Below are 22,446 nucleotides of genomic sequence, written 5' to 3'. Positions count from 1 at the left end.
GCCATGGATTTTCTCCTAAAATTTATAAGTAGCTTTGTTCATGCTGTGAGTGGTCATTTTCATTCTTACTAAGCCAAAAAGGTCTCGCAAGGGCCTTAATACCACAAATCAGTATTCTGGAATGCATTCTGATAGAGGATAGAGGGTTGGAGAAATGAGATCAGGTTTAAATTGATCTGAGATAAGGGCCACTTACTACCTCACAGCCTCATCAATTTCTCACGATTATCACTGAGATAAAAAATGTTAGGAATGGCCCTTCCCAGAGTGACAGCGAAGACTCTTGGGAGGCGGTTGCGATGGACTTTATCACAGACTTGCCACCCTCTCAGAAAAAAACAGTAGTCTGGCTGGTGGTGGACTTGTTCATGAAAATGGCACACTTTGTGCCGTGTTCAAAGTTGCCATCAGCACAGGAAATGGCGTAGTTGTTTGTCAACCATGTGTTCAAGCTGCATGGGTTGCTATTGCAAGTGATTTCAGACAGAGGGAAACAATTTACCTCACAATTCTGGAGGAGGCTGGTGCAGCTGTTGGAGGTGGAAGTGTGTCTGATTGATTCCTGCCCACACTGAGAGTGATGCAAGCCTCCCCCGTCCTGGAATGCAGACTATAAATTCCCAAGACAGCACAGGGCAAACATTGGCTCAAGAGGAGGAGGAGGGGCAGGCTGCTCCAGAGTCTCCTCAGAGCAGGCAAAACAGTATAGTACAGGTGCAATGGTAGCACAGCAGGAGGTGGAGCAACCAGTGGAGGATATCCTGCTGGCGTCAACAGTTTCATCCAATGGGTCCAACTATCTCATCGCTAGAGAACTGAGCCGGAAGGGCTCAGACTGAGCTACTGTGTAAATACTCAATAAATCTAAGAGTAATAAAGCTGCAACCTTGCTGTGTCTTGGTGTGAGAGAGACATTGTAAACCTGACAAAAAACATGAATAAGAAGACTTTGTCCACCGCAGGAGACTCTTTGGAGGAAATATGGGATAAAGATGGAACAATGACATTCAGAACCGGTCTCGAGAGCCCACCAAAGGGACCAAAGGTGAACAAATAACCCTTTCAAAAAGGGAATTACATAGTTTTGTTGCCATCATGGAAAACTAAATTTGTCTACTCTCTACCCACTTAGCAGTGACAGTCATGATGGTGTCCATGGTGTGGCCCCTGGGTGCACTTCTAAGCCTAAAATTTCAGATTAAAACTGCAGAGCCTCCCCACCTCCAGCCACTCTCTGAAGAATGGAGAAGAGACACTCTTAAGAATATTAGGGGGTCAGGTAGCATGGCTTTGTTTTCTGCAGTCTTCAGGTGAGGACTAGACCATGTGAAAAATGAATATAAGATTTTAGCTGCAGTTCATTCATTTTCAGTTTGCATTCTTGTTATTAAAAAAGCACACCTAAAATTCTGTTTCTGCACCCATAACCTAGGTTTAAGGTGCCATTTAGCTCAGAGCTTTCATATTTCAGTTTCTAACACTGCTTTATATTAGTCAACTTTTCTTTTCTAGCTCCTTATGTATTCAGAAAATGTAAGTAAATGATATTTAATGAAAAAACAAGGAAGAAGAAACATCTTTCTTCAAGGTTTAATTTTCTGAGAGGAAAGATCGGCATTAAATGACTGGTGAACTGGAGGATTTAATAAATACAACTAAAAATTTAAAAAATGGAGAAGTGTACATTTTGAACAATAGCTCTCCATTTGTGTATTAGGCAAATTTGCTTTTAAATGTGAACTGACTTGAATTTCCCCATATACCTATTCTCCACCCACCCCCACCTACCACAAAAGGCCACTAACTTGTTCCAGGAGGGGTCCTCTGATTGTGCCCAGTTTTGGAATGATGCCTGGGAGCTGGGAATATATTTTGAGCCATAGTTAACTTTCACATTTTCAGCTAGGGATAATTCACAGAATCCAATCATTGTGGGATTCCAGAGAAGCTATAGACACCTTTTTTTTTAGTGAGATTCAAACTAATATGCTAGCCCTGAAGAATAATGCAGATCATATTTTTTAAGTGCTAATCCAAAGCACAAACAGTTTGAACACGCTTCCTCATGGTAATGTCAGCATTTCTGCTCTTTCCTTTTTAAAAAAAAAAAAAAAAAAATTTCAAATTACAAATTATTTTTAGAAATTTCCGTGAAACTTTATCAAACGCCTTTTCCGTGTCCACAAATACAGAAGCTACCTTCTTATTCAGTTTTTCCTGCCTGGCAAGAATCCTGCCTGCTCTTTGTTTATACAATCCTGCAAAACTGTCTTTAATCTTGTTGGCAATATTTGGGCATAAATCTTGTAGTCATTATTGAGTAGTGATATTGGTCTATAATTGGTTATGAACTCTTTATTTCGTACTTGTTTTGGGATTACTACTATGTGAGCCTTCTTCCAGGTATTGGGAATCTTCCCGTCTTTTAGTATTCTATTTAAGAGTATCATCATAGGTGATAATAGTGATTCCGCTAATTTTTTGTAATGTATTGCGGTAAGACCGTCCGGGCCCGGGGATTTTCCCAATTTCATCTTATCACTTGATGTAGCTTTGTCATGGTTATTGGGGAGTTTAGGTCTTGGAGCTTTTGTTTCTTAATTTTGGGTATGTTCTTTCCACATAAATACTCTTTTATTTCATCCTCTGTCTCAGTTCCTACTTTATATAGCTTGTTATAATATTTTATACTTTTAACTTTAACTTTTTAACTTCCTCGGGATTATCTAAAGTTCTTCCTTCTTCCACTATTTTATCAATTAGTTTTTCCTTTTGTCTCTTTTTCAATTGCCAGGCTAGCATCTTTTCGGGTTTATTTGCAAATTCAAACAACCTTTGTTTCATCCATTTTATATTATCCTCGATTTCACTATTTAATATTGCTAATGCCTGTTTGTAGTATTTTTAAATTTTGGCTTACTAGTTCATTTTTTGGTTGTTTTGTTAATAATTTTTCATTTATTCCTATTTCTTTCCTTATTTGTTCTAGTTTTTGCTCTCTATTTCATTTCCTTATTGCACTTTGTTGTATGTAAAAGCCTCTTATGAAAGCTTTACTTGCATCTCATATTGTTCTGATGTCTATATCCTGTTCTTTATTTAATTCAAAAAATTCTTTCATTAATTCTTGCGCTTTTTTCACAGTCTTTTCATCGTTTAATATTCTTTCATTAAGTCTCCATCTTTTATTAATTTTCTTATGTTCCTTTAATTCTAATGTGACTGGGTTATGATCTGTAATAATTTTGGTCTGTATTTCTGCTTTTTAAATTTTAGTTGTTAATTTATTTGTTAGCCATATTCCATCAATTCTGCCGGCTGATTTTTTTACATCCGAGAAATGTGTATACTTTCTTTCTCCTGGGTTTTTATATCTCCATGCATCAATCAAATTTAGGTTTTCTACCCTCTGAAAGAAGGTGTCTGGGAGCCTACCTTTTTGTGATTTTCATTCTATCTCTGTCCTATCTAGTTCTATTGATGTAACACTTTTAGGTCTCCCATCAAAATAATTTCCTCTTCTATAAATTCCAGTAAATTAGCTTCTACTTTTCTGAAAAATTCTGTTTTGTTACCATTCGGTGCATAAATTCCTACTATAATTAAATGTTCTTTACCATTTGTTATTTTTACCCCTAATAATCTACCCTCATCATCCTTAAAGATTTTCTTTGCATCTAGTTTAGGGTTTACATAGATCCCAATTCCCCTTTTCTTTTTTACATCTGAGGATATAAATTCTTGACCCAATCTCTTGTTTACTAAAACCCTTCTATGATTTCTAGTCACATGGGTCTCCTGCAAGCATATGATATCCCATTGTCCTTTTCTCAATACATATTCTATTTTCTTTCTCTTTCTCTTATCATTTAAACCGTTAACATTCCAAAATATAATTTTAAAATTCATTAATCTTTATTTGTTATCTACAATGGTTTCATTGAGTAAATAAAAAGAAAATAAAAAGAAAGGAAAACTCAGAAGTTTGTGAATTTTGATATTGTTTTTTCCTATCTCTTCCCCCCTCTCTTAATACCTGCTTGTCTCTCTATACTTCTTGTGGTTTTTTCTCGCTCGAACGTTGAATTGCCAGTTAGTTCTTTTTTGTACTTCCTCCAGAATTTTCCCAACTCGTCCACTGATCTAAAAGTTCTTCTTCTGTCCTTGTATGTAAAAGTGATACCCTCAGGAAATTCCCATCGGAATCTAATCAAATTCTTCTTGAGTGCATATGTTACTGTCTTATAATTCTGCCTTTTTCTCAAAATTCTTTTTGGGATTCCTGAAATATTTTGATGGGCCTGCCATCTATGATTAACTTCACTTGGCCCTTTTGTTGTAATATTTTGTCCTTTCGAAGTCTTGAATTGAAAAAAAAATAAGCAATCTCCTGGTCCTTTATAAGTGTCCGATCTTTCTGATTTAATCCTGAAAATTTTATCACTATCCATTAGCATCTCTTCTAATTCTACTTCCAACCAGTTTGCAATCTCGTGTGATAATTTCTTTTGAATTTGCTCATCATGAGTTTGTGGGGCGCCTCAGAGGCAGAGAACCATCTCCTTCTGATGCATCTCCAACAATGATATGTTGTCGAGTATCTCTTCATGGGCTCTCTTTAAATCACTTATTTCTTCCTTCGTTGAGTCTTGTGATTTTTTAATGTCCTTATTTTCATTTTGCAATTTCTTCATCATTTCGTCTTGTTTGGTGGTTTTACTTTTGAGTTCTTGTACACATGTGTTGAGTTCTTTATTTTTAAGTGAGAGGTCACTTATTTGTGTTGTTAAGTCTATTATTAGCTTTGAGTTTTGTTGGATGTTGCCAGCTAATATGTCTAGCTTATCATTCAAGCTCTTTTCCATCCCCATTATAAGATCTTTTATGTCAGCATTGGGGTCTGTTTCAGCTGTTGATTGCCTTCTCACTTGTAGTCCTGACCCAGATGTCAGTGTAGTTTGGTATTTTTTAGAACCCATATTTACCTTCTTCCTTTTGGTTCTGATTTAAATGTCTTTACTTCAGCCAAAGAGTATTATATTTCTAAACTTTGAGGATGTTCTGTTTATATTTTATATTTCCGTCCTTTTATTTCATCTGTTGGGATTGAAAGTCAGTAAAGATTTCAGTGGTTTTTTATTATGTCGTTACCAGTTCATCTCAAATGTTTATTTTTTTAGTCAGAATTTTTATATAAATTTAGTTGAATATTTTGTTTTGTTTTATTTTGGCAATTGTCAAAAAAAATAATCCTTCGCAGTACTTAAAATCTGTCTTAAGAACTTATTTTCTAGAAGCTAAGCTTGCTATTTCAAATATCCCTTCATGTGTAGCTAGTTATCTTTATAGTTGTATTTCAAACCTGTGTCTTTGCAGCATTTTTTAAATTGTGGGAGTAATTTTATTTTCTGCCACTAGATGGCGCGATTTTCCAATTTACTTGTGAGGTGGTCCTTCTTGTTTTGTTCCTCTAGCCTCTCTTTGTTGCAGTGACTGTTTCCGCCACTAGTCTTCTTCTGTCTTCTTTTCCCTTCTGAGGGCGATGACTCATGCTTCCCCCCAGTGCCATTTTTGCCATCTCCTTTCTTTCCTATTCTCATCTTTTTCCTCCTTTTTCCTCTCCCTTCATATATCTCTTCTTCTTCCCTTTCACTTCTTTATCTTTACTTCCCACCGCTCCCTGGTCTTCAAATCTTTTCTACTCCTTCTGTTCTACACTGTATCCTCCACGTTCCTCCCCCTCCTTCTTTTTCCCCCACTCACCATTCTGTTTTATGCTGATCTCCTTCTCAATGGCCCCTGCTTTGTTGTCACCGCTGCTGTTGCTGCTGCTTGCTGTTTCAGCTCTTTGTCTCTCTCAGTGCATCCCCCTGTAGAAGCAGGTATTCGGTATGTCTCAGTTTTTATTTTCTGCCTCTTTACAAGGCTTCTTTTCCACAACTTGCTAAGTCTCAGAACGCTGAAGCTCCTCTCTCAGTTTGCTTTACTGTCCTTTATAATCTTAAATTAGTATAAGCATTATACTAATAGTATAAGTAGTATAAGTAGTATAAGTATTAGTATAAATTAATTTATAGTGTTATAATGGGGATGGAAAAGAGCTTGAATGATAATCTGGACATATTAGCTGGCAACATCCAATAAAACTCAAAGCTAATAATAGACTTAATGCTTATAATACACTACAGTGGTGCCCCGCAAGACGAATGCCTTGCAAGACGAAAAACCCGCTAGACGAAAGGGTTTTCCGTTTTTCGATGTGCTTCGCAAGACGAATTTCCCTATGGGCTTGCTTCGCAAAACGAAAAAGTCTTGCGAGTCTTGTGATTTTTTTCGCTTCCCCCCCTTTTTCTAAGCTGCTAAGCCGCTAATAGCCTTTTAGCTGCTAAGCCGCTAAGCCTTTAATAGCCGCTAAACCGCTAAACCGCTAAACCGCTAAACCGCTAATAGCGCTAATCTGCTAAGCCGCTAATAGGGTTGCTTCGCAAGACGAAAAAACCGCTAGACGAAGAGACTCGCGGAACGGATTAATTTCGTCTTGCGAGGCACCACTGTAGTTCACTGCAGAGCTCACTCAATGCTGCAAATTCTGCTTCAGTGGATGACACACTGACCATACTTTGTTTCCTGGACTTCCATCCAGCTACTCACAACTCACCGCACCCCTCACAGACTGCTTGAACAGTAAGAAGCCACTTGCCTGGACAGAGGAGGCAAAGCGCACATTTGAGAGGCTCAAGGACATGTTTGCAGCAGAGGAGTATTTGCACCACATAGATCAATATTGATCAATTCTGGAGGAGGCTGATGCAGCTGTTGGAGGTGGAATTGTGTCTAACCTCAGTGAGACACCCCCAAACCAACAGGGAGTCAAAGAGGACCAATGCATCGCTGCAACAATACCTGCATTGCTACGTGAACTACCAACAAGAGGACTGGGTGGGCAAATTGGGGCTAGCAGAGTTTGCATATAACAACGCGGTGCATGCGTCTACCCAACAAACACTGTTCCTAGCCTACTGTGGAAGACATCCAGAACCATGGAGCACCTTGTCATTGCCTGCCACAAAACAGATTGTGGGGGAGATGCAGGCCTTGCAAGAACTACTGAGGGGAAAACTGAACAAGGCCATATAGAAGAAAGACGTGGACGAAAGCAGATGATGGGGAGGAGATCACAGTGGGGGATAAGGTGTGGTTATCAATGAAGGACCTGCTAATGAAGGGAAGGTGCAGGAAGTTGGAGGCAAGGAGGTTGGTAGAGCAGATAAATCTGGTGTTGTTTAAACTTGAGCTGCCAAATTTGATGAAGTTATATCCGGTATTCCATAGGGCTTATTTGTCACCGTACATTCCAGCACACCAGTACCAGGAGCCTAAGTGGGCATCTCCCTCAGTTATGGTAGAAGATAAGGAGGAGTTTGAGATCCAACAGATTTTGAGGTGGTATAGAAGACAGTTGCTGTACGTAGTGTCCTACAAAGGTTATGGACCTGAAGAAAACTCTTGGGTATGCAGTCAGGATTTACACCCCCCAGATTTACACAGGCAGTTCCACCGTAGGTACCCCCACAAGCCCAGGGCCAGAGGGTGGGGGGGCAGAGGAGGACCTTAGCAAGGAAGAAGCCAAGGAGAGTGATATGGGGTGGGCGCTTGAACTGAGAGAGCCCTCCATAGCAAGCAGCGAGGCTGAGTCAAGGAGGAAGGGGGGCTTAGAGGAGGGGGTGATGTCAGCTGCGTCTCATTGCTGGCAGAGAGGGAGAGCGTGGAGAGACAGGAGGAGATAATTAGGTAGCAATGTGGAATGAGGGAGGAGCAGCCTAGTTGCAGTAAAAGCCCAAGCTCCGAGAACAAGGAGAAGGAAGGGAGGAGTTCAAGGGGGAAGACACAGACTGACAGTTTAAGGTAGGACTCAGAGGGAGAGCCACTGGAAATAGCCCATCCCATGATACACAGGCGAGCAAGGATTAATGAGAGGCGTGAACAGGAAAGGAAGCAAAAGTGGGGCTTTAAATGGAGGAAGAGGAAAGGGCGGAACTCAGACTCAGCAACAGCTAATTTGGAAGCAGACACTGAATGACTGAGCTCCAGAGTGATTTGTGTGTTTTGAACAATAAACCTGAGTTAATTGCTGCCGGAGTTGTCTCGCTTCTGTGGGAGAGACCCAACCATTACAGGTGGAGGGAAATCCAAGGATTCAGAGAATCCTATATGTTTATGATTATGACTTTTATTTGAATGTAAATGTTAATTGTAAAATTGAATGACAATAAAAATGTGTTTAACTGAATTGCGTCTTTGATGTGTCTAGATCCAGCACTGCTTTGGAGGGTAGGACTCAAATCAGCGGTTTCATGTTACAAAAAAATAATAAAAAATTCAGAAATAAACATATGAAAAACTTTCTGACAGTAAGAGCTGTTTGACAGTGGAATGGTCTCCCTTGGAAGATTGTGGACTCTCCTTCCTTGGAGGTATTTAAGCAGAAGTTGGATGGCCATCTTTCATGGATGCTTTAGCTGAGATTTCTGCATTGCATGGGGTGGGACGTGGTGGCCCTCAGGGTCCCCTCCAATTCTACAATTCTACAATTCACTGGGACCCAGGTGAATGCCATGACCTAGAACCAAAAGTAGAGACCCACTGGGGTCAGCACAGCTTGTAGGCAGTTCGGATCATACATTGCTTTCACAGAGTGATTACAGTACGAATATTTCTGCTCTAAGTCAGTATCTAAGAAGCACAGAAATGTGTCTCTGTTAATTCTCCTTGACCACTCCTTGACTTTCTAGGTCATCAAGACTGCTTCTTCCACCCTTCCCCTCCACTGCAGGAGGAGGAAGAGCCTCAACACACCCAACTTTTGTCAACATGGGTGGAGAAGGGGGATCGAATATAAGTTGGCACTTATGCTCTTACCCATTGTTTCTCTAGGCTTCTATCTCTCAGCATTTTCTTCCCTGTTTAGAGATAGAAACCTTGACAAATAAAGAAGATTCAGAATCTTTGTGTAAATCAGGAATAAAGGGAGAACAAATATTTATAAGGAGTGAAATTATTCAGGGGTGTTACTCTTCCACTTCAAGCAGTGAATCACCAACTTTTTAAAGCCAATGAGCACATTTGGAATTTTGAATAAGGAGGGAATATATGAATTAGTTAATTTAGTGTGGTGGGAACCATGCATTTGAGTTGGTCCCCACTCTCCCAGATGAGCCACTCTCCCACTCTCCCAGATGAGCCCCCTCCAAGAGAGAGAGAGAGATAGAGAACCGAAAAGGAATCAGAAAGAGAGAATGTACACATGCACACTTTGCTTTTCCTAAGGCTCTGGGTTTCATATTCATTTTTTATTTAATGAACATTTGGTACAAAATTCTTTCCCAAATATTTGTGTCACAAAATTGGTCTTAAGATAGCTTGGATTCTAATTACAATTTATATAGATCAAGCACCCTCTCATTTACGTGACCCATATAAGACTGATTATAGTGTTTGCTTATTTGTTTTCAATAACTGAGCATATAAAAACAGAGAGTACTGCTGATGTCCTTGAGGAAAGCAAAAGCTCCTTAGAGAAAGAGAGTTGAACCTGACCAGGCAACCTAGAAAGAATTAAGGAGAAAGAGACAACAAGAGAAGGATGGAGATACGGGCACTTTTGATTGCTCTGCTGGTGGCTCTTCTGATTCTGCACTACCTGAAACAGCTCTGGTCAAACAGGCATTATCCTCCAGGTCCTCTCCAGCTTCCTCTCATTGGAGCCATATGGAGCTTTGGATTGAAGATTCATGAAAATACTCTGGTTCAGGTACTTATTCCTTAGTAATAACTCAGTCTGATGTCAGCAATTATCTATTTCCCCCAACAATTATGATATTTAAACTTAAATAATAGCATGGGTTAAAATGGTAAATGCCATAAGCCTCTGTTGTCAGAAACTGTAAGCAATACAAATAATAGTAATAATATAAAGGATATTATTATTAATACTGAAAAGCACAAAACCATAAAAAAGTTTAAAATGTGCATTAAAAACTACTGATCAAAAATATTTATTGTATACTGTTAAACTGAGGAAGGAGGAGAGAACACCCTCAAAGGAAGAATGGTTTGTGAAAATCTTGGAATATGCAGAGATGGCAAGAATTGATGAAAGATACAAATTTAGAATCTTTTAAAGAAGATTGGAAAACCTTAACGGTCTATATAAAAAGTTATTTCCCACATGCAAAGACCACAGTGGGGTTTGAAGTGTAAGAAAACAGCAGAATATATTAAGAAACATGTTAGAGAGGATGAAATTAGATAAGATGGAACTTTAAAATGCAATTGTATGTAATTCAAGTTATAAACATTGATATTGAGTGAGTGGGAAATCACTTGTTTTGTTGAATTGGAATATAATTGTTGAGTAATAAATGTAACTTTCTATATGGAAAAAAAGAATAAAATATTATTACAAAAAAAAAAAAAAGACTGACCACATAGGTCCTCAGCATTCATTCATGGCAGCCTCTCAACAGGTACTAACCCTCATTTGCTATTCAATTTCTGAAGCCTGGGGACATTTTCATCTTGTTTACTACAACTAGAAGCACTTATAAAAAAACAATTTAAATACCAAATTCTTAACAGTTCTCTGCAGTAAACTAAGGTTTCCATATTTTAGGAAACCACAAAAATTGTAGAACTTTTTCCATTGTGTTGCTATACATCCGGGTGTTACCTGACATTTTGCCTGAAACTTGACCCAGTGCTCTAGCCCAGCCTATGGCAACCTGTTACCCACCAGATGTTTTCAACTATGATGCCCATCTGCCCCAACGACCATGGCCAACAGTCAACAATTGAGTTGCAGTTCAAAAGCATCTGGTGCGCTACAGTTTCCACATCCCTGCACACAAAATAATTGTGACAAGGTCCTATTCTGGTACAGGAGGGCTAGTCACTATGAAGTGCCTCTGCTGCTCTGATCCTAGGCCGAGGCAACATAGATGGCAGAGAGTAAAATAAATAAACAAACAAATAAATAAATAAATAAATAAATAAATAAATAAATAATAGAATTGTATTTATATCCCGCCCTACCCAGCTGAAGCCAGGCTCAGAGCAGCTAACAACAATAAAAGCAACACAGCATTCTAAAATCAATTCATTCTAAAATCAATTCAAAATCTAATTAATGGCAACCATTGGGCTAGAGTTCTGCGAGGGTTGAAATGGAGGGAGGGAGGGGAGGAGAGATGATAGGAAGAGAACTGCACATAGTGAGAAGCTGCAGAGGTGAGGGAGACTGAAGCTCTCGTATTAAGTTGAAATATCCAACTGTGTTTTTTGAATCCATCATTCCTCTCCTTTCTTTTGACCCAAATGGTAGCTGGGAAAGCAATATGGAAATATTTTCACCCTATGGATAGGACATCTACCCATTGTAGTACTGTCTGGATTCCAAGTAGTGAAAGAAGCACTCACTGACCACTCTGAAGAATTAGACGAGCGACCAGAGACTCCTTTCCTTAGGACCATGGCAAAAGGAAAGGGTAAAAGTGAAGAATAAGAATTTCTACTGGTATTTTCCCAAGAGAAAACATTTAAAGGGCTGTCCAGAACAAAGGTTCTCTATTATTGTTGCACTGCAGGAAATGGGTTACCTAGGAGTGAACAGCTAGGGGCTGAGGTCCCTTCAGTGCCCCTCTAAAATATGTGAAGGGGCCTGGCTCCGCCAAAGTTCATGGCAATTGCCATTCTAATGGTGGGCTTGAGCCACATCATGTAACTGATCATGCAAGGTGGGACTCACTTGCCCCCTTTGAGGCGTTCTCAAAGTAAAGGAACGACTGAACTCTGATTAATAAGAATACACACAGAGGCTTGAACCAGCAAGACTCTGAGAAGGGTGCGCATAATAATCTCTCCATGCCTCCACTCCTCGGCCCAGGTTGTTTTATTCACAAAAGAACTTTTACAGAGTGTTCGTAAGAACCAATCAGATTTCTTCTGAACATTTCAACAAACCCCACATGGGGAAAAGTTAAACTACCAAAACTAATTAAGCACACAGAACTACAAAGGAGTACATTTGGCAACCGGGAGAGGTGATAAACAAGCAATATACATGATAAGGAGAATGGCCAAGAGGACAGCGATCATTATCACCTTTATGTGAAACCTGTTTCCTGGCCCTAAGATTAACATCCTAATATTAACATATCAGAAGAGCTACATCAAAGAAGTTTGCCTACTGTCTTTGATGACCCAGGAGCCTGCCAGCCTAAGCAACTGGGCTGTGTACTTGACTTGTGAAGAGAGAGAAATGGGCAGTAGAGGAACAGTAGAGGAAATGGCCAGAGATTTTGGCAGTTGTGGGATTTGATCAGAAATTATTGTCAATGTATCAAACCCAGTCAACACAATGCATTCATCGTGGACACAATGGCTTGATGCATATTTTATAATTCCTCATAGTAATCCCACCTGACCCCACACTCTGGATATTTGCACTCCTACACCCTTCCTGATATTTTATTCAAGTTGGCACCCTGATGGATTGCAACTAGCAAGATTCAACTGCAGGTAGAAATTTGTTGCCTGTTGTAATGCATTTACTATCCTGGCCCTCAGTGCTGGATGAAGAGCTTGAACTCTGAGTTCTTTCTGCTGAAGGTCTTGACGCCTACATCAGATTGGTACCTTGCCAAGGCACAGGTTAAAAGAAGTGGCAATTCCATAAGAGGGAAAGATACCCATATTAAATACCAGATGACTTTTGGAGACTGGTGCCTGCATTGGCTGGATGAGGTGGTGGGCTGGATGAGGGCCAATAAAGTGAGTCTGTATCCTGGTAAGATGGAGGTATGGTGGGTGGAGTCTAGTCAATTGTTCAGTTTACTGCTATGGATGGGGTTGAACTCCCCCTGAGAGAACAGGTTCATAGACTAGGGGTGCTCCTGGATAAATCTTGGCTGCTAGAGGCCTAGTGGCCTTAATGCCTTTTACCAGCTTCAGCCAGCAAGGCAGCTTTGGCTAGTAAGACAGCGTAAGTAGTTTCTGGATCAGGATAGCCTAACTACTGTCATCCATGTGCTGGTTACCTCTAGGCTGGATTACACAATGTGCTGCATTTGGGGCTGCATTTGGGGCAAAAAATGCAGTGGCTTGACTGCTCATGGGGGCAGGACATAGCCAGCATGTTATGCCACTTGCTGACAATTAGCTAAGTTCAAGGTGCTGGTTGAACAAACAGCCTATACAACTTGAGATCAATATATCCCTTCCAATAAGCTTTTCTGTTGAAATCGTTCTCAGTTTTGTTTCTTTTCAGCCCTCGGTTCCTCTGGGAGGATGAGTGGGATATAATTGTAATAATAAATACAGTTGTCAGGGCTGCCTCAAGTCTCAGCTCACAAAAGACCAACGCCTTTCTTTTCTTATATACAAAAGTGTTTATTGCAGTTCATTGTTTGCTTCAGATCCGAGGCGCGCAGCCCTACGTCTGCTAGGCTTAGACCGCTGAAGTCCCTTCTGAATCTGTCCCCGCCCTGCACCAGTTTAAGAGGCTTGCGCTGCTCCACCTCTTTCTCTCTTTCCTTTTCCGCAGGGTCTTTCTGCCCACTGGGGTTTCGCCCCTCCTGGATTCCTCCGACGCGGAATCAGACTGCTCTTGCCCCCTCCTGCGGGCTTTGGGACCTGGCCCCTCCTCCGGGCTCCCTGTACTTCCGCGCGCCTCTACATTTGAACTTGGCGCGCGCCCCCAACCTCTAACTTTCCTTTTGACAGCTACGCTACTCCCTTCACTACTCCCCTCCCCTTCCGGGAGGGTGGCTTGCTCCGACCTCCCTCCTTTCTCTACTGCCGGAGCCGCCTCCCCTGATACACTGGAACCTCCACCCCCTTCGCTGCACTCTGGCGGGGAGGCTGGTCCTGACGCCCAGCTGCCACTTTGGGATCCCCCGCTGGCCCCCTGCTCCTGACAAGTCCCCCCTGGGGCTCCCCTGGCCTTGACCACCGGCGCCCCCTTCTGGGAATCCTCTGATTCGCTGGAAAGACTCATGGAATCTCTAGAGTCATTGTCATCCTCTTCCTCGCTGTCCTGGGATTCATCCCCATCGCTCTCCATCTCCTGCCTACCCTGTGCCTCTGTCCCTGAACCCCTGACATCCATCCCCCCCTCGAAGCCCCCCCTTCCCCCCTCCCGCTGCTCGGGAGCTCCGTTGTAGCGGGGGTAGACGCTGGATACAGTTCATCGACGTTGATCTCCTCTGCTTCCAGTTCAGTGTATGCGTGCTCGAAACCGGGGTCCTCCCCCAACACATCCAAACCCTTCCCTCCCCCTGTTACTTCAGGCGATGCTGCTTGCCAAGGCCCCCTTCGCCACCCCACTTCTGGTTGATCGTCCCACCAATAAGAGCGGTCCGTGTCCACCCCCGAGCACGATCCCCTTGGAGGGCTCGATTCCGGTGTGGTCTCCTCTGCGGAGGAGAACCCCCGGAAGGTGCTGCCTGAAAGTGTGGGCGTAAAAAGCCAGTCGTCAAAATACTCCTCTGGCATGGGCCTGTGTGGGAAGAGTGCATGGAACTCGTCTTTAAGAAGAGGTTCCTCCAGAGCATAATCTGGCACCCAACTGTTGGCGCTGGCCGGGGTACCTTCCCTGGCGAGGAGGTATTCCACTCCCTCCTCCCCCCATCTCGAGTCCAGAATTTCCGTGACCTCGTTGAGTGTCGGGGTCCTCGGTGACTCCCCCCCCCTGGTGATTCTCTACGTGGGTCTGGTGCCGTCCCTGGCTCCTGAAATCTGTGTGGGGCCTTGTAGGGTGTAAGCACCGACCTATGAAAGACCGGGTGCATTCGGGAACCTTCTGGGAGGGTCAACCGAAAAGCTACGGGATTGATCCTGCCCTCAACTTGGTATGGCCCTAGCTGTTTGTGTCCTAGCTTCTTCTTAGCTAACGACTTGGCCGGCACCGCCTGGGCTGCTAACCATACCCAGTCCCCCACCTGGATGTCTTCTCCTGCCCTCCTGTGCCTGTCTGCCTGCACTTTGTAGGCGTGTTTAGCTAGTTCCAAGTGCCGTCGTAGCTCCTCGTGGACCTCCTGCAATTCTGCTGCTAAATGCTCAGCTCCCTGCGACTCCCCCTGCGTCGTTGTCTCCAACGCCGGGAAGGTTCTGGGATGTCGCCCATTGTTGGCGAAGAACGGTGTCACCCCCGTTGACGCGTGCTTCGTGTTGTTGTAGGCAAACTCGGCCATCGGTAAGTAGTCCACCCAAGTTGCAGGCTTTTGATTGGCGTAACATCGCAGGTACTGCTGCATGATGGCGTTGACCCTCTCCGCTTGGCCGTTGGTTTGCGGGTGTCTCGCCGACGCTAAGTTGATCTTGACATTCAGGATGCCCAGGAGCTTCTGCCAGAAACTGGAAATGAATTGGCGACCCCGGTCGGACAGGATGGACCGCGGTAAGCCGTGCACCCGGAACACGTGGTCTATGAACAGCTTGGCGGTCTGTTCCGCTGTTGCCACCTTCGCGCAAGGAATGAAGTGCGCCATCTTGGTGAACAGGTCTACAACCACAAGCACCGCCGTCTTGCCCCGCGAACTGGGCAGATCAGTAACAAAGTCCAGCGCCACCCGTTCCCACGGCTGTAGTGGCGTCTCCAGCGGTTCCAGCAATCCCGCTGGCTTCTTGTGCACTGGCTTGGACCTCTGACAAATGTCACACCTGGCGACGTAATCTGCGACCTCTCCCCGCATCTGGGGCCACCAAAAGTCTCTGGCTACTAAGTCCGCCGTCTTTTCTTTGCCGAAGTGACCCGCGCTGGGTGCGTCGTGTAACTGCTGTAAAACCTTCGCGCGGAGATCGTCTCCAGGCACGTAGAGAGCACCTTTGCGGGTCAGCAGACCGTCGCGTATCTGGAATTCACCGTCCTTTGCTGTCCCTCTTCGCACCTCCTCCATCTTGGATTGTGCGAACGGATCCGTCTGCAGCGCGCGTCGTACCGCGTCCAGGTCCACGGCGGCGGAAGCGCACGCCCACGCTTGCGGTGCGAAAATGTGCCTGGCTGCCACTGGTGCCGCTTCCTCGAGATACTGCGGTTTCCTGGAGAGCGCATCCGCTATGACGTTGTTGTCTCCCGGGATATACTCTATCCGGAAATCGAAATCCGCAAAGAACTCCGCCCATCTCATGTGCCTCTGGCTCTGGAGCTTCGCCGTGCGCCAATACTCTAGGTTCTTGTGGTCCGTGCGGACCTGCACGGTGTGCTTGGCTCCGATAAGGAAGTGCCGCCACGCCTTGAAAGCCGCGTGGATGGCCAACAACTCCCTGTCCCAGATGGTGTAGTTCTGTTCCGACTTGCTGAGCTTCCGGGAATAGAAAGCGCAGGGCCTCCAGTTCCCTTGCGGATCTTCCTGCAAGAGGACGGCCCCCACTGCTCTGTCAGATGCGTCAGTCTCAACCCGCATGGGCCTGCCGGGATTCACGTGTAGCAGCTGGTCTTCGGACGCGAAGAGACTCTTAAGTCTCCTGAAGGACTGCTCCGCCTGGTCCGTCCAGGTGAACTTTTTCTTCTTGGAACTGAGGGTGTCCGTGATAGCTGCCGTCTCTTTCGCGAAACCCCTGATGAACTTGCGGTAAAAGTTGGCGAAACCGACGAACCTCTGGACCTCCTTCCGATTGCGCGGACTATTCCAGTCCAACACCGCGCGGACTTTGGCGCTGTCCATGGCTAGTCCCTTGTCTGACAGCCGGTAGCCCAGGAAATCCACCTCCGTCACGTCGAACTGGCACTTCTCCAGTTTGGCGTAGAGCCTGTGCTCCCGTAGCCTCTGCAGGACCTCCTTTACGTCTCTCTCGTGAGTCTCCTGCGATTCTGAGAAGATCAGAATGTCGTCGAGGAAGCATACGCACTTCTTGTAGAGGAGTCCTGCTAGCACGTGGTGCATGAATGCTTGGAAACAGTGGGAGCCATTTTGGAGACCAAACGGCATAACTCTGTATTCATAGGTGCCCAGCGGCGTGAACATGGCCGTCTTCCACTCGTCACCTTCCCTCATGCGTATTAGATTGTATGCTCCGCGTAGATCCAACTTGGTGAAGATCCTCCCCTTCCTCACCGTCGCGAGCAGGTCGTCAATCTTGGGCATGGGGAAGGCCTTGGGCTTTGTCATCGAGTTGATGGCCCTATAGTCCACAATGAGCCTTTTTTGGGGCGTGTCCTTCTTCTTCACGAAAAACACAGGACTGCCCCCCACGGCCTTGGATTCTCGGATGAATCCCCGCTTCAAATTGTGATCTATGAACTCCCGGAGTTCCTGCATTTCATCTTCAGACATGGAATGCAGCTTCGCAGTCGGCAGCGTCGCCCCTGGTAAGAGGTCAATTGCACAGTCGTAGGGCCGGTGGGGTGGTAATTGGTCAGCTTCCTTTTCACAGAAGACCTCCAAAAACCCCTTGTACTTGTGGGGCACTGCCTGCACCATGCCTAGATGCAACTGCTGCCCTTCCTCCTGGCCCTCCTCCTCCTGGCCTGTCTGGATGCAATGTTGTGCGCAGTAGGACGAGCCAAAGGTGAGCTGCCGCTGGTACCACGCTAATGATGGGCTGTGTCTATCCAGCCAACTCATGCCTAACACTATAGGCGTGTCTGACAGTTGGGTGACATTGAAACTGATGACCTCGCGATGATTCCCAATTTTCAGCAGCATGGGTGGCGTCTGTTGTACCACTTGCCCACCCAGCAACTTTCTGCCATCTACCGTGACGACGTTCAGAGGCAGCGTGGCTGGTAGTAGCGCTATGCGATGCTGCTTGATGAACTGCATCCCCACGAAGTCTGCGTTGCTCCCTGAGTCAATCGTAATGGGGACTTCCAGGGTGAGTCCATTAGGTAGCTGGAGAGTAGCAGTGAGCTGCACCACTGGCTTGGGTGGTAAGGGGTCTGTAGGCTGCAAAAGCGCTGGGGACTGCTTCACTGACTTGCCTGGTGGAGCCCCAGCATCTCTGCTTCCATCCAGGCATTCTCGTTTCCCTGAAACTGTTCTCCTTGGAACTCTTCCCCTGTTACTGTTGCTAAGGCTGCAGTGTGCTTCTGGAGCCTCTGGGGACACTCTTTAGCCATGTGCTGTGGGCTGTCACAGATGTAACACTTCCTGGTCCCTCTAGGAGGCTTCGCCTTGACTGCTCCGGACGCTGAGGCTCCGGCAGCTGACTGAGCCTTTGCACGACCCAGCTCCATTGGCTCCTCCCCTCCCTTCAGCATAGGCGAGGGATTTGTACGTCCCAGGTCCCTGGGAAGAAGAAAAGGAGGCGCTCTAGCTGGTGGGCGGACGTGACGCCCCTCCTCACTGTGCCAAGGGCGTTCTTCGTGGCGCACCCCTATCGTGAGTGCCCTCTGGACGACGTCTGCTAGGGTTTGAGGTCTGTCTCCCCTAGCCAGCTCATCTTTTACTGAGCCATGAAGCCCCTCCCAAAACAAGTCTCTCACTGCCAGGGAGTCTTTTTCCCAGCCCAGCACATTCAGCAATGCAAAAAAGCGAGAATGGTACTGACGCACTGTAGCCTTGCCCTGCCGCAATCCATGCATCTCCTGGCGCGCCACATCAACGTCAACGGTAGATTGGAAGCAAGCGTCCATGGCTTTGATAAATTCGTCAGAGTCCCTGCGGGCAAGACCATCTTCGCGCCACAATTGCGTAACCAGGTTCTAGCTTCCCCATGCAAATGCGACACAATAAAGCCTACTTTCTCCTCCTCATCTTTGAAGTCTTTTCGAAGCAAATGCAGCGCGTATAGGACGTCTGCTCTGAAATTGGGATAATGCTTCAGGTTCCCATCGAAGTGGGCTACTAAATTGCCTCCCCTTCGTCCGAGAGCGATTCCCTCTGATCTGGACCCCGGGAACCCCTGTTTGCACGCCTGATCCCACCTGGCTTGCAGATCCTGGCATCGCGCTTCTGCTTCGGCAACTGCCTTCTGAGAGACCCGTACTGCAACGGAGAGTTCAGCGACTGCGTTTTGCAGGGTCGTTATCTGCTCCTCAGTAGTCATGTCTGCCAAACTTCGTGAGCTTTGCAAAAAAATTTTTTTGCAGTTTTTTTTAGAGAAGGGACTTACTGTCAGGGCTGCCTCAAGTCTCAGCTCACAAAAGACCAACGCCTTTCTTTTCTTATATACAAAAGTGTTTATTGCAGTTCATTGTTTGCTTCAGATCCGAGGCGCGCAGCCCTACGTCTGCTAGGCTTAGACCGCTGAAGTCCCTTCTGAATCTGTCCCCGCCCTGCACCAGTTTAAGAGGCTTGCACTGCTCCACCTCTTTCTCTCTTTTCTTTTCCGCAGGGTCTTTCTGCCCACTGGGGTTTCGCCCCTCCTGGATTCCTCCGACGCGGAATCAGACTGCTCTTGCCCCCTCCTGCGGGCTTTGGGACCTGGCCCCTCCTCCGGGCTCCCTGTACTTCCGCGCGCCTCTACATTTGAACTTGGCGCGCGCCCCCAACCTCTAACTTTCCTTTTGACAGCTACGCTACTCCCTTCACTACTCCCCTCCCCTTCCGGGAGGGTGGCTTGCTCCGACCTCCCTCCTTTCTCTACTGCCGGAGCCGCCTCCCCTGATACACTGGAACCTCCACCCCCTTCGCTGCACTCTGGCGGGGAGGCTGGTCCTGACGCCCAGCTGCCACTTTGGGATCCCCCGCTGGCCCCCTGCTCCTGACAAGTCCCCCCTGGGGCTCCCCTGGCCTTGACCACCGGCGCCCCCTTCTGGGAATCCTCTGATTCGCTGGAAAGACTCATGGAATCTCTAGAGTCATTGTCATCCTCTTCCTCGCTGTCCTGGGATTCATCCCCATCGCTCTCCATCTCCTGCCTACCCTGTGCCTCTGTCCCTGAACCCCTGACAACAGTCAAACCTCAGATCTCGAATGCCTCCATTTTGGAACTTTTTGGCTCCCAAACGTCAAAAACCTTGGAAGTAAATGCTCATTTCTTTTTAATGTTTTTTGGTAGCCGAATTCGGTAAGCCGAATTTGGTAGTCTAACGCAGCCTCCACTTGAGTGCAGGAAGCTCCTGCAACCAATCGGAAGCCACCACTCGGTTGAACGGATTACGTTCAACAACACAGGTTTGACAATTACAATAATAATAATATGGTATTGGCCCGAATATAAACCGCACCCACCATTGATGCACTACAGTCTTGTCAAGAATATGGTGCAGAATGCACCCTCAATAAAAGCCCCGTCTGGCGGGACCAGTAGAAGTAGTAACTGGCTGACATCACACATTATATCCTTAAAAACAGTGTGGCAAAATTGGCTGAATTGAGTTTGTTTGTTTGTTTGTTTGTTGAAGCTTTTCAGCATACTAACTAATCTAAATAAATAACAAAAACAAAAAAGGAAGAGAGAGAGACAGAGGAATGCCAAGCCCTCTCTCAAAGGTATGTCTTAACTCTTGTCTCACACAGAAGGGAGTGGACCCTCCCAGCTCTCACCTGGGTGCTTCCCTTTCTTCCCCCAGTCTCCCACCCTGGGAGATCTTTCCTTCTCTGCCTCTCACACAGGCCAGCTATCACCTTCATGTGTGTACCCTCATTAACCCAAGGCAGAGGACATCGCAAAACAAAACAAAACATAAGCAAAAGCAAAATAGCTAAAAGAAGACGAAAATAATAATTAAAACGTGAAGAGTGAAAGAGAGAAAGAAATAAAGACAACTTCTGATTCTTCATCTGTAAATTATATTTATTCATAATATTTTAGGTGTTCATTCCAGTGTGATATCCAACTGTTTCCCAGGATAATATCCAGCTGTTCCTTGTTCTGCTAGGTGAACATCGTCAGCCCCAGACATCGCTAAGTGTCAAGAATAGTCCTCTTCCAATCTTGTATGATGACTTTATCTCTCTCCCCCCCCCCAATTCCAACCATTACTCCATGTTTAAAAACAATAAATCATTCATTTTTAAACACGAAACTTTCCGCTATAGTCATATATTTAAAAAATAATCTGTTATGTAGTGAGTTGAATAGGATCCAAAATGCAGCAGTCTGATTGGTCCTAGAACAATAGGATCCAAAATGCAGCAGTCTGATTGGTCCTAGAAAAATAGGATTCAGAATGCAGCAGTCTGATTGGTCCTAGAACAATGCAGCAGTATGATTGGTCCGCAGGAGCCACCCAATCCAGCTCCAGGTGGAAGTGAATCCACAACCTAATTGGCCTACAGGAGAATCCCGAAATTAGCCAATCACGTGCAGCCCATTGTGTAAATAATGTATATAAAGCAGATATTTTGGGGGAACTTTCATTCCTCCTCACCACTATGAGCTGAATAAAAGGCATGAAATCCACTCTCGATTCCGAGTACATTTCATAATCCATAGTTATTTACCTGTTGTATATTCATTATTTTACACCCATTTTGATTTTTTGCGATCCCATTTCCTGTAGGAAAATTTAGCAAGAGGGGGGGAAAAGAACTTCCGTTTCCACCACTTCCAATTTTCCCAATAGTGTCACTAGAAGCTTGATGGAATTTCCCTCTAAATTCCATCCAATTTGTACCCAGAATCCTTTCTGCATCATCTTGTAATTCTTTGCTGTAGAGAGACTAAGCAGCTCTTACATGCAAAGGCATGATTCATTGTTTGTTCTGAGATGGCAACTTTTTACATTGATATCTGTAAATAATAATTTCTCATTGCTTTGCCAAGGTATTGCATTATCAAATGGTCACACCTGGAGGCAACAGAGACGCTTTGGTGTAGTTACTATGCGGAAGCTGGGGCTGGGGAAGAAAGGCATGGAGCACCAAGTAGCAAAGGAGGCCCATCAGCTCGTGGAGGTTTTTGCACGTTCAAAGGGTATGTGATGCTAAGTGATGGTGCGGAGCTGGCATATGGAGATATATTTGTGTACTACCTCTGTCTATTTTAGAAAGGAATGTGATATGTTTTTCTTGGTTCCTAATGGATATCCCAGCAGCTTCTCTTGGCCACCATGAAATCCCACTCTCAGTATGAACAGGAGCAGCTGAACTAACATTAGTATAATTTTATTTTGCAGGGCACCCACTTGACCCTTCCATGCCCATCACTAATTCAGTCTCCAACGTGATATGTGCTGTGGCTTTTGGGCATCAATTTGCTCTTGAAGGTGAAAGGTTAAGTAAAAGGACACATTCTACTCATGTAAAAACACGCTGATTCCAGGACCATCCGTGGGCCGGATTAGAACGTGATTGGGCCGGCTCCGGCTCCCGGGCCTTAGTTTGCCTACACATGCCATGGATGAAGAGAAAAAGGAGTCTGCGCACAACTTGGAGTGAATTCAGAGAGGAAAGCTATCAAACCTCTGGAACTTTCCTTGGAAAAAGAATGGAAGAAGTGTAATTGGAAGGGCTATTTCCCAAAAAAATCAGTATGGAAAATCACAGCAAACACAACAGGTTC

General features: G+C 45.1%; 1 protein-coding gene and 1 long non-coding RNA gene across 2 annotated transcripts in view; one reads left to right on the top strand and one right to left on the bottom strand.

Moving 5' to 3' along the window:
- LOC308478525 overlaps window positions 1–22,446 on the bottom strand; it is a 164,383-nt gene that overhangs the window by 111,598 nt on the left and 30,339 nt on the right. The window lies entirely within an intron of this gene.
- The window catches only part of LOC308478401 (cytochrome P450 2J4-like), a 439,957-nt gene continuing 427,053 nt past the window's right edge, over window positions 9,543–22,446 (top strand). Inside the window, exons 1-3 of the mRNA XM_081008097.1 lie at window positions 9,543–9,811; window positions 11,381–11,543; window positions 21,709–21,858. Coding sequence (XP_080864223.1) covers window positions 9,644–9,811; window positions 11,381–11,543; window positions 21,709–21,858 — 481 coding nt within the window. The 5' untranslated portion in view covers window positions 9,543–9,643. The remainder of the gene's footprint in view (window positions 9,812–11,380; window positions 11,544–21,708; window positions 21,859–22,446) is intronic.

Source organism: Podarcis pityusensis, assembly GCF_964106645.2.
Source record: "Podarcis pityusensis genome assembly, chromosome: 5".
NCBI lineage: Eukaryota > Metazoa > Chordata > Lepidosauria > Squamata > Lacertidae > Podarcis > Podarcis pityusensis.
Note: the sequence above shows the minus strand (reverse complement) of the source record. Positions and strands in the feature narration are given on the sequence as shown.